We start from the raw sequence: 12,771 nt of genomic DNA, 5'->3' as shown, positions 1-12,771 counted from the left end.
TGACGGCCTGATTGGGTTCTGTTTCTGACGGCCTGATTGGGTTGTGTTTCTGACGGCCTGATTGGGTTGTGTTTCTGACGGCCTGATTGGGTTGTGTTTCTGACGGCCTGATTGGGTTCTGTTTCTGACGGCCTGATTGGGTTGTGTTTCTGACGGCCTGATTGGGTTGTGTTTCTGACGGCCTGATTGGGTTGTGTTTCTGACGGCCTGATTGGGTTGTGTTTCTGACGGCCTGATTGGGTTCTGTTTCTGACGGCCTGATTGGGTTCTGTTTCTGACGGCCTGATTGGGTTCTGTTTCTGACGGCCTGATTGGGTTGTGTTTCTGACGGCCTGATTGGGTTCTGTTTCTGACGGCCTGATTGGGTTGTGTTTCTGACGGCCTGATTGGGTTGTGTTTCTGACGGCCTGATTGGGTTCTGTTTCTGACGGCCTGATTGGGTTCTGTTTCTGACGGCCTGATTGGGTTGTGTTTCTGACGGCCTGATTGGGTTCTGTTTCTGACGGCCTGATTGGGTTGTGTTTCTGACGGCCTGATTGGGTTGTGTTTCTGACGGCCTGATTGGGTTGTGTTTCTGACGGCCTGATTGGGTTGTGTTTCTGACGGCCTGATTGGGTTCTGTTTCTGACGGCCTGATTGGGTTCTGTTTCTGACGGCCTGATTGGGTTGTGTTTCTGACGGCCTGATTGGGTTCTGTTTCTGACGGCCTGATTGGGTTGTGTTTCTGACGGCCTGATTGGGTTCTGTTTCTGACGGCCTGATTGGGTTCTGTTTCTGACGGCCTGATTGGGTTCTGTTTCTGATGGCCTGATTGGGGTTGTGTTTCTGACGGCCTGATTGGGTTCTGTTTCTGACGGCCTGATTGGGTTCTGTTTCTGACGGCCTGATTGGGTTCTGTTTCTGACGGCCTGATTGGGTTGTGTTTCTGACGGCCTGATTGGGTTCTGTTTCTGACGGCCTGATTGGGTTGTGTTTCTGACGGCCTGATTGGGTTCTGTTTCTGAAGGCCTGATTGGGTTGTGTTTCTGACGGCCTGATTGGGTTCTGTTTCTGACGGCCTGATTGGGTTCTGTTTCTGACGGCCTGATTGGGTTGTGTTTCTGACGGCCTGATTGGGTTGTGTTTCCGACGGCCTGATTGGGTTGTGTTTCCGACGGCCTGATTGGGTTGTGTTTCCGACGGCCTGATTGGGTTGTGTTTCCGACGGCCTGATTGGGTTCTGTTTCTGACGGCCTGATTGGGTTCTGTTTCTGACGGCCTGATTGGGTTCTGTTTCTGACGGCCTGATTGGGTTGTGTTACTGACGGCCTGATTGGGTTCTGTTTCTGACGGCCTGATTGGGTTCTGTTTCTGACGGCCTGATTGGGTTGTGTTTCTGACGGCCTGATTGGGTTCTGTTTCTGACGGCCTGATTGGGTTCTGTTTCTGACGGCCTGATTGGTTCTGTTTCTGACGGCCTGATTGGGTTGTGTTTCTGACGGCCTGATTGGGTTGTGTTTCTGACGGCCTGATTGGGTTCTGTTTCTGACGGCCTGATTGGGTTGTGTTTCTGACGGCTTGATTGGGTTGTGTTTCTGACGGCCTGATTGGGTTGTGTTTCTGACAGCCTGATTGGGTTGTGTTTCTGACGGCCTGATTGGGTTCTGTTTCTGACGGCCTGATTGGGTTGTGTTTCTGACGGCCTGATTGGGTTCTGTTTCTGACGGCCTGATTGGGTTCTGTTTCTGACGGCCTGATTGGGTTCTGTTTCTGACGGGCTGATTGGGTTGTGTTTCTGACGGCCTGATTGGGTTCTGTTTCTGACGGCCTGATTGGGTTCTGTTTCTGACGGCCTGATTGGGTTGTGTTTCTGACGGCCTGATTGGGTTGTGTTTCTGACGGCCTGATTGGGTTGTGTTTCTGACGGCCTGATTGGGTTGTGTTTCTGACGGCCTGATTGGGTTGTGTTTCTGACGGCCTGATTGGGTTGTGTTTCTGACGGCCTGATTGGGTTGTGTTTCTGACGGCCTGATTGGGTTCTGTTTCTGACGGCCTGATTGGGTTGTGTTTCTGACGGCCTGATTGGGTTCTGTTTCTGACGGCCTGATTGGGTTCTGTTTCTGACGGCCTGATTGGGTTGTGTTTCTGACGGCCTGATTGGGTTGTGTTTCTGACGGCCTGATTGGGTTGTGTTTCTGACGGCCTGATTGGGTTCTGTTTCTGACGGCCTGATTGGGTTGTGTTTCTGACGGCCTGATTGGGTTCTGTTTCTGACGGCCTGATTGGGTTCTGTTTCTGACGGGCTGATTGGGTTGTGTTTCTGACGGCCTGATTGGGTTGTGTTTCTGACGGCCTGATTGGGTTGTGTTTCTGACGGCCTGATTGGGTTGTGTTTCTGACGGCCTGATTGGGTTCTGTTTCTGACGGCCTGATTGGGTTGTGTTTCTGACGGCCTGATTGGGTTGTGTTTCTGACGGCCTGATTGGGTTGTGTTTCTGACGGCCTGATTGGGTTCTGTTTCTGACGGCCTGATTGGGTTGTGTTTCTGACGGCCTGATTGGGTTGTGTTTCTGACGGCCTGATTGGGTTCTGTTTCTGACGGCCTGATTGGGTTGTGTTTCTGACGGCCTGATTGGGTTCTGTTTCTGACGGCCTGATTGGGTTCTGTTTCTGACGGCCTGATTGGGTTCTGTTTCTGACGGCCTGATTGGGTTCTGTTTCTGACGGCCTGATTGGGTTGTGTTTCTGACGGCCTGATTGGGTTGTGTTTCTGACGGCCTGATTGGGTTCTGTTTCTGACGGCCTGATTGGGTTGTGTTTCTGACGGCCTGATTGGGTTCTGTTTCTGACGGCCTGATTGGGTTGTGTTTCTGACGGCCTGATTGGGTTCTGTTTCTGACGGCCTGATTGGGTTGTGTTTCTGAAGGCCTGATTGGGTTCTGTTTCTGAAGGCCTGATTGGGTTGTGTTTCTGACGGCCTGATTGGGTTCTGTTTCTGACGGCCTGATTGGGTTCTGTTTCTGAAGGCCTGATTGGGTTGTGTTTCTGATGGGCTGTTTGTCCCTCAGGTGGAGCGGCAGAAGCTGAAGATGGAGGAGAGCAGCATGCGTCTGTGTGCGGAGAAAGGCCGTCTGGATCGCTCGCTCAACACCGTGGAGCAGGAGCTGCAGGACGCGCAGAGACAGATCGTGCTGTTGCAGGTATGCCTTCACATACCCAAATTATTATCAGTGCCAAATAATTATTCACAATTATGGATGCACAATATTATTGGCATGACATCGGAATTGGCAGATAAATACGTAAAATATAAAAATCGTCATTAGCCAATATGAAAAAATTATGCGGATATGTCTTGCCGATATGATAAGGTGTTGATGTGCTCCTGCAATAACTTGCGTTTACATGGAGTGCTTTAGCGATAAGACTGTCAGCACTGAGGTCATTCTTCGTGACTCAAGGTAATTTATATTGACAGTCTTTAAATGCTGCCTTGAATTTGTGAATGCACACGTACAGAAGGACGTGACCGTCATCAGCAGAGTTGCCAGGTTTTCACAACAAAACTAGCCCAAAACAAGCCCAAACTATGGTTTCTGCTGTTGCTATGGTTACAGTGGTAGTTGTAACACAATGGTTTTGGCTTGTGTGTGGTGTTTAATGCATGTTGTGTGTTTCAGACTCAGCTAGCCGAGCTGGAGCAGAGTCACAGCGTTAGTGAAGATGTCCAGCGCGAGGCGGAGCGGCTGCGGGTCAGTCAGCGCGAGGCGGAGCGGACGCTAGCCGCGCGAGAGAGAGCCCAGCGGCTGCGGGTCAAAGGTCTGGAGGAGCAGGTGGCTACGCTAAAGGAGCAGCTACAGCACGAGATCCGCCGCAGGACGCCATCGCTAAACACCAGCGCGTGATCTGCGCTAACCTGAGCCTGTTAGCATCGGAACCGCTGTGTGTGTGCGGGATAAGACACGCCCACTTTTTAAGACCAATGATATTGGACCCACTCAATTTTACCAGCACACGTTAAGGCCTTTGCACATTGAGTCCAAAATTTTTGCATGCGTTGTTTCGTATTCGTGATCCGAAAAATTCGGCACGCACGGAGTCCGATGCGCATTAACCCTTAAATGCATACCACGGGTCGTTAGCGTTAGTCGTCCTCCTCATTCATTTCAATTGTACAGGGTCGCTAACGACCCGAGGTGTGTTAGAGTAATTATATATTTTTAGCACATTGATAATTAATCTATAATGACAAAATAGGTGCAATTCACCTTTATTCCACAAGGTGACAATGTCATACGCAATGATGAAGTGACGTTTCACTCATAGTCACTGCAGGCAGAAAACAAAACTATAATAATTATAATCTGCAAAACTTGAAATGGCTCAGTGATTTACAGCAGAGAGCGAGAACTAAACACAACGAGATATTAGTGTCACTGTCACTGATGATGGATGTGTTCCAGAAGCTGTCAGAGATCAAAATATTGATTTTGAAAACATTGAAAACGAGTTTGGAGAATATGCGTGAGATGGCGAATATGAGCAGATGCTGAATGAGCTCTGATGAGGACAGATGGGATAAAACATCTGCTCAAACTGAACCCTTACAAGCTCCAAAAGGGGACGGAATATGCTTTATTTAGTGTAATTGCTACTCTAATATCAGGAGTTTTATATATTATCGCGACAGGTTGAGATCTATATCCATGTTAAATATAGATCCATGTCACTAAAGACCCCAATATGTAAGAATGTTTGGTGAAACAGTCACGCATTTAAGGGCTAATGAATGCGTTACAGAAAAAACCCTGCAAAACAATACAAAATAGCGTCTGCAGAACAATCAGAAAATCGAACCTGTTCCGTTTTTTTTGACGGACGAAAGTTTTGGAGGCAGTGTGCAAGTGTGATTGACAACATATGGTCGAAGTAATTTTTTGGCGTGCGGAAATTTTGCTTGCGAATTTCAGACTCCGTGTGCAAAGGCCTTTAGACGCTTTACTTCCTCTTTTCAAAGATTTTCTTCACTTTTATTGAAAATAAACGCCTTTCCGAATCTGATATGTGATGTGAAAAGGGAGAAGAGTTCGGTAAAAGGTTGATTCAAAACCCCTATACTATCATCCATATTTCTTTTGCTTCTGACGCCAATGACAATGGCGATAACAATAAAGTAAAAAAATAAAATCTAACGAGTTCACACCACAACAACGATAACGGCACAGAAAAATTATATCGTTGGAAACACTTTCAGAAGGTTTTATTTTAATTTTAATACAGCTGATGAACAATAAAAACACTGATAGCCAATCAGAATCCGCCCTGGTTTAAAGAGCTCCAGCACAAAACCGCAGCACGCTTAAAATAAACGCATAGCATGAATTATGTTTATTGGTGTGGACAGGCCTTTAGACATATTGTTTTCCTACAGAATAATGAAAGGGTGAATCTCCTGAAACCTGTCTGGAAATATAATATGTAAGAGTAATATTTACCCCATAAAACCTTAATTAAAAATTGTATTTTGATTTGTTACATTGCGACACTATTAAGCACATTTTATTTTCTACTGTAATGAAAAAAATGTTTTCTAGACTTGATGTGAATATATGACTGCCAAATGAATGAAGCGCTCGCATTCCCTACTTGACACAAATACTTGAATATTTTACTGTAATATTTATGGTTTATGTCAACGAGACTCGTGAAGTTAATATCCGAATACCTGAAACGCAAACATATGTTTATCGTTAGTAATTCGGTTGCGATAGTTACCTCAGCTGATCGCCGTCAGGTCTGTTTTATTGATCAGTGATAGTAATACTCACTCCCGCTTAATCTCTGATATAAATCTCACTTACGAGATTAATATCGATCTGAAGACCTGTGGTGTCCCGTTTCACACTGAGATTCATTTGTCAACATAAGAGTGTTTCACAACGCGATTCTCAAATATAACAAGTCCGTTAGAGCAGCGCGCGAGCAGGACTCTGACAGGAATGGCGCGAATTACTGAGGTAAGACGCGTTATCATTTCAATAATTATATTAATATGCTACATTTGAAAGAAGATCGTTCTCGATCGATCGTAACGTACGTCTTCAGATCTGAGTCGCGTAAATGGCCAATTGTGGATTGAAGTTACGGAGAAAAATGCCATTTTAACAGATATAGTTTACTACTCTCTGTCTTTGTTTTATGTGTGAAATAAATGTATTTTTGTGTTGCTAGAATGGTTTTTATACACATTAAAATGACTTGAAATGTTTACGCTTTGTCTATTCTTAAAAAAATAAACGTGTATCATTATGTTTAAAAGTACAGTACAAAAATGTTTATTAATAAATTGCAAAACTTTGGAACAGCTAATATTACAGTAAATGGTGAGTGTGTTAAAGCTAAACCCAGACTTGTTTGCGTTCAGTAGCGTTCTTCAGATGGATGAGCTAACTAAAACCGTTATGCTAACGTTCCCGTTCTGAATGTTCAAATCGCGTTTTTTCTTCATAAGGGAACATTGCATTTGATCATTATGGGAACGTTACTTTTGAATGTTCTCTGAATGTTTTATGAAAAACGCTCCATGAGCGATATATGAATAATGTTTCAGCACTAACATTTTGTTAGCATTATTAAAAGAGCAGAGAATTTAGTGTTATATTAATGTTACTGATAGGTTTAGTTCATAACGTTGAGAGAACCTTGACAGAACGTTCCCTGTCAGCTGGGTCAGTGCTTACAGGTTTTGACCTCTGACCTGAGATCAGGTGTGAGGGTTTGAGTCTGGGTTCAGGGTAACTCACCCCGAGACAAAAGAAACAAGTAAACAACAACAGCACTGGACACAAACAGCACTAATACACACACACGTGACACACACTCGCTTCTGCACCAGTGTAACAGATATGACAGCACCAGGCCAGATTATTACATATCAGTTTACATCAGATATATGAGGAGGACACGCACTACACACACACACACTACACACACACAATCGCTGAGATGTTAGGACACTGAGGTTGTGTGTGTTCAACAGCATTATTTCTGCATGTGTGTAGAAGATGCTGGAGCGGTGTGTTTGCCAGCGTCTGATGGGCATTACCAGGGCGGGCGTGTGTATGTGTGTGTGTGTGAGAGAGAGAGAGAGTGTGTGTGTGTGTGTGTGTGTGACGTGTGTGTTTAACAGGATCCGCAGCTCTTGGCACAGCTGCCGCCCATCGCCCCACACTGGCCGCTGAGAGCGACGACACCACAGCGAGAAAACTGATCACGGCACAGATCCGCTGCAGAGAGAGAGAAAGGAAGAGTTAGTGTGTGTTCACTGAGGGAGTGCAGTAAGAACACACACACACACACACACACACACACACACACACACACACACACACAGATCCGCTGCAGAGAGAGAGAGAAAGGACGAGTTAGTGTGTGTTCACTGAGGGAGTGCAGTAAGAACACACACACACACACACACACACACAGATCCGCTGCAGAGAGAGAGAAAGGACGAGTTAGTGTGTGTTCACTGAGGGAGTGCAGTAAGAACACACACACACACACACACAGATCCGCTGCAGAGAGAGAAAGAGGACGAGTTAGTGTGTGTTCACTGAGGGAGTGCAGTAAGGACACACACACACACACACACACACACACACACACACAGATCCGCTGCAGAGAGAGAGAAAGGACGAGTTAGTGTGTGTTCACTGAGGGAGTGCAGTAAGAACACACACACACACACACACACACAGATCCGCTGCAGAGAGAGAGAGAGAGAGAGAGGACGAGTTAGTGTGTGTTCACTGAGGGAGTGCAGTAAGAACACACACACACACACACACAGATCCGCTGCAGAGAGAGAGAAAGGACGAGTTAGTGTGTGTTCACTGAGGGAGTGCAGTAAGAACACACACACACACACACAGATCCGCTGCAGAGAGAGAGAAAGGACGAGTTAGTGTGTGTTCACTGAGGGAGTGCAGTAAGAACACACACACACACACAGATCCGCTGCAGAGAGAGAGAGAGAGAGGACGAGTTAGTGTGTGTTCACTGAGGGAGTGCAGTAAGGACACACACACACACACACAGATCCGCTGCAGAGAGAGAGAAAGGACGAGTTAGTGTGTGTTCACTGAGGGAGTGCAGTAAGGACACACACACACACACACAGATCCGCTGCAGAGAGAGAGAAAGGACGAGTTAGTGTGTGTTCACTGAGGGAGTGCAGTAAGAACACACACACACACACAGATCCGCTGCAGAGAGAGAGAGAGAAAGGACGAGTTAGTGTGTGTTCACTGAGGGAGTGCAGTAAGGACACACACACACACACACACACAGATCCGCTGCAGAGAGAGAGAAAGGACGAGTTAGTGTGTGTTCACTGAGGGAGTGCAGTAAGAACACACACACACACAGATCCGCTGCAGAGAGAGAGAAAGGACGAGTTAGTGTGTGTTCACTGAGGGAGTGCAGTAAGAACACACACACACACACACAGATCCGCTGCAGAGAGAGAGAGAGGACGAGTTAGTGTGTGTTCACTGAGGGAGTGCAGTAAGAACACACACACACACACAGATCCGCTGACAATGGACCTTGGTTAACGTCTCAACTGAAGGACACACTCAAACACACACACAAACACACACTCAAACACACTTAAACTCACACACAAACACACTCTCTCACACTCAAACACACACTCTCTCTCTCACACACACACTTACACTCAAACACACACACACACACACTCAAACACACACACGCACACACTCAAAAACACACACAAATACTCCCACTCAAACACACACACACACTTACACTCACACTCAAACACACACTCTCTCTCTGACACAGACACACACACACTTACACTTAAACACACACACACACACACTCAAACACACACACACACACACTCAAACACACACTCTCTCTCTGACACAGACACACACACACTTACACACACACACTCAAACACACACACTCAAACACACACACGCACACACACAAAAACACACACACACTTACACTCACACACAAACACACACTCTCTCTCACACACACACACACACACACACACACTCAAACACACTTACACTCACACTCAAACACACACTCTCTCACACTCAAACACACACACACTTACACTCAAACACACACACACACTCAAACACACTTACACTCACACACACAGTCTCTCACACTCGCGCACACACACACTCACCTCACACACACTCACCTCTCACACACACACACACACACACACACTCTCTCGCACACACACACACACACTCACCTCACACACACACACACTCTCTCGCACACACACACTCTCTCTCACACACACACACACACACACTCTCTCGCACACACACACACACTCACCTCACACACACATACACACACACACTCACCTCACACACACACACACTCACCTCTCACACACACACACACATACTCTCTCGCACACACACACACACACACTCACCTCACACACACACACACACACTCTCTCGCACACACACACACACACACACTCACCTCACACACACACACACACACACTCTCTCGCACACACACACACACACACACACTCACCTCACACACACACACACACACTCTCTCGCACACACACACACACACACTCACCTCTCACACACACACTCTCTCGCACACACACTCACCTCACACACACACACACTCACCTCTCACACACACACTCACCTCACACACACCAAATTCACCTCTCACACACACACACACACACACTCTCTCGCACACACACACACACTCACCTCTCACACACACACACACACACACACACACACACACACTCACCTCACACACACACACACACACTCACCTCTCACACACACACACACACTCTCTCACACACACACACACACTCACCTCTCACACACACACACACACACACACTCACCTCACACACACACACACTCACCTCTCACACACACACACACACTCTCTCGCACACACACACACACTCACCTCACACACACACACACACACTCACCTCTCACACACACACACACTCTCTCGCACACACACACACACTCACCTCTCACACACACACTCACCTCACACACACACTCACCTCTCACACACACACACACACTCTCTCGCACACACACACACACTCACCTCTCACACACACACTCTCTCGCACACACTCACCTCTCAGCAGCTCGTCATGGGCACACACAGTCCTCACGCAGATCTCCTTATTTATCACGTAAACTCTCCGCAGACTAAAAAAAACAGAAGGTTAAAACTTAAAAAAAATAAAATAAGAGTGTGTGTGTGTGTGTGTGTGAGTGAGTGAGAGGTGAGTGTGTGTGTGTGTGTGCTGACCTGTAGAAGCAGATGCTGTTGAGACACTGTTTGCAGGGCTGATGGACAGAATAGAGACGAGTGCAGGGATACTGTTCCTCACGGCAGTCTGCAAACACACATGACATTTAAACACACACACACACACACACACACCAGAGTTTCCGCTAGAAAAAAATGGTGCCGGTCAAAAACTCCTGAAAGCAGTTTATGTAACTTTAAAAAAAGCCATAATCAGGCCGTATGTGCAGCGTGTTTATTAGCCGAACTTTCAAATAGACGGAAAAAAACATGAACGTCCGTTTAGCGTCAATCAACCAATGTTTTTAACTCAGGCGTAATTTGCGGGTGGGACGGGTTGGACATGTCCGCACCACTTTTTTAAAACATCTTGCTTCACGGATGAACCTAACTAATACAAACACACCATCTCTGGTTAACTAGAAGAGCATCATTTCAGTCGTTTGTTAAATAAGAGGCGATCGCTCGTCGCCGCTGTTATCAGTGGAGCAGATTTCTCTCGCGGCTCTTCACACAGACGAGCGCTGTAATCTAACGCTTAACGCCGCTGCAGAGACTCTCTGTTTGTTCCGGTCAGATCGCGAAACTAAATGCACAAAAACCGCCCCTGCTCTTGATGTACAACCACTGATGGTATTCGGTTTGAGGAGAGAGAGAGTAGACCACGAGGGCCGATTAGAGAACTTAGAGAACTAGCAAAGACTGAGCTGCTTGTTTTCCCTGCTAACCCCACCATACAACACGATTTTACCATCCAGCTAGGTTCATCTCTGATTACTCCTTCAGGGTCGGTCAGAAATCTTGGAGTAATCTTTGATGACCAGCTGTCCTTCAAAGACCACATCTCGAAGACGGCTCGGTCATGCAGGTTTGCATTGCACAATATCTGGAAAATCAGACCGTTCCTTACGGAGCATGCAACACAGCTTCTTGTCCAAGCCCTGGTCATTTCTAGACTTGACTATTGCAATGCGCTTCTGGCTGGACTTCCATCTTGTGCAATCAAACCGCTGCAAATGATCCAGAACACTGCGGCACGTCTTGTATTCAATGAGCCCAAAAGGGCTCACGTCACACCTCTATTCATCTCTCTGCATTGGCTACCACTCGCTGCCCGGATCAAATTCAAAGCCCTGACTCTTGCTCATGGATCTTCCACAAGCGCAGCACCCGCATACTTCGACTCACTCCTACGCGTCTACACACCCACCAGAAGCCTTCGCTCCGCTAATGAGAGGAGGCTTGTGGTACCATCATAGAGAGGCATGAAATCCCTCTCTCGAACTTTTTCTTTCATTGTTCCGGGTTGGTGGAACGATCTTCCGTCCTCCATACGCACAACAGAATCACTCACTTCATTCAAAAGACAGGTAAAAACTCATCTCTTCCATGAGCACTTAATCTTACATTCAAAAAAAAAAAAAATTATTTCCCCCTCTATTTCTCCTTCCCTTTTCTGGTCTTTGCTACTCTGAGCAGTGTACAAATCTTAGTATTTAGGGCACTTTTTGTGTTTCGTTGCCTCTTCTTGACGGATCGCTTCCTGTTCTCCTGAGTTGTAAGTCGCTTTGGATAAAAGCGTCTGCTAAATGCATAAATGTAAATGTAACTTCTGACTCGTTTAACAGACTAGACCAGTGATTATAAGCAAAGTGTGCAAATCTATTTGCCTTTATTCACGTGAAAATCTTGGCACTATTGTGTTTACATTCAATAATTAAACGCAATTAATAAATGTAATTATAACCTCAGTATGTCGCATTTAGTTGGTAAGATTTAAATTGGCCACCGTGTGAAATGACTCCTTGTCAAATGAACTTGAACAAACATGACTAGGCCTGTAGCATCGTGTCGTGTCATTTTGGCTACTTTTTTACGCTGAAGTTCCCAGAGTCTCTCCACAGCTTGCCATGCGCTTAAGCCGCGTAACCTTGTTCTCCGCAAGACGACTCCGCTGCTCCGTCTTTATCTGCTTCTGCGGCGAGAACCCCCTCTGCAGGAACACTCGAGACGGGTTACTCAGGCTATCTTGGTGAGCTCGGTCCACTCTGGATACGTTTAGCTGAAATCAGATACTCTGCTTCGCAGGCTGAGGAGAAGCGCAATCCTCCACAGCCACGGAGCGCGGTCGTGACGGCGAGGGCATCACGTCAGGCTTACGGTATCGATAAGAGGCAGTTTTAATCTGACAATTTGACCGAAAAGATTTCATTTTGTCCGACATTTAATTTTTTTCCCGGTCAATGTCCGGTAATTACCGGACAACGGAAACCCCGACACACACACACACACACACATATCGTTTTATTCCATAGCAAAAACAAATCAAAATGCAAACTGAAACGAGTCGCTCTTACCCAGAGGCCCCGGCTCCGTCGGCTCCGTCTGGAAATCCACCGCTGGAAT

At 46.6% G+C, this 12,771-nt stretch overlaps 2 protein-coding genes across 7 annotated transcripts in view; one reads left to right on the top strand and one right to left on the bottom strand.

Moving 5' to 3' along the window:
- The window catches only part of LOC137039844 (rootletin-like), a 49,523-nt gene extending 44,014 nt beyond the window's left edge, over nt 1-5,509 (top strand). For both annotated transcript variants that reach the window (XM_067415119.1, XM_067415117.1), the window contains exons 35-36: nt 3,048-3,179; nt 3,660-5,509. In XM_067415119.1, coding sequence (XP_067271220.1) covers nt 3,048-3,179; nt 3,660-3,884 — 357 coding nt within the window. In that variant the 3' untranslated portion in view covers nt 3,885-5,509. The remainder of the gene's footprint in view (nt 1-3,047; nt 3,180-3,659) is intronic.
- A 789-nt stretch (nt 5,510-6,298) lies between these two features.
- mfap2 (microfibril associated protein 2) overlaps nt 6,299-12,771 on the bottom strand; it is a 13,838-nt gene continuing 7,365 nt past the window's right edge. For all 5 annotated transcript variants that reach the window (XM_067415120.1, XM_067415122.1, XM_067415121.1 and 2 more), the window contains 4 exons: nt 12,723-12,764; nt 10,366-10,453; nt 10,189-10,262; nt 6,299-7,265 (listed from right to left, as the gene is read on the bottom strand). In XM_067415120.1, coding sequence (XP_067271221.1) covers nt 7,162-7,265; nt 10,189-10,262; nt 10,366-10,453; nt 12,723-12,764 — 308 coding nt within the window. In that variant the 3' untranslated portion in view covers nt 6,299-7,161. The remainder of the gene's footprint in view (nt 7,266-10,188; nt 10,263-10,365; nt 10,454-12,722; nt 12,765-12,771) is intronic.

This window comes from Pseudorasbora parva, chromosome 14 (assembly GCF_024679245.1).
Source record: "Pseudorasbora parva isolate DD20220531a chromosome 14, ASM2467924v1, whole genome shotgun sequence".
Lineage (NCBI taxonomy): Eukaryota > Metazoa > Chordata > Actinopteri > Cypriniformes > Gobionidae > Pseudorasbora > Pseudorasbora parva.
Note: the sequence above shows the minus strand (reverse complement) of the source record. Positions and strands in the feature narration are given on the sequence as shown.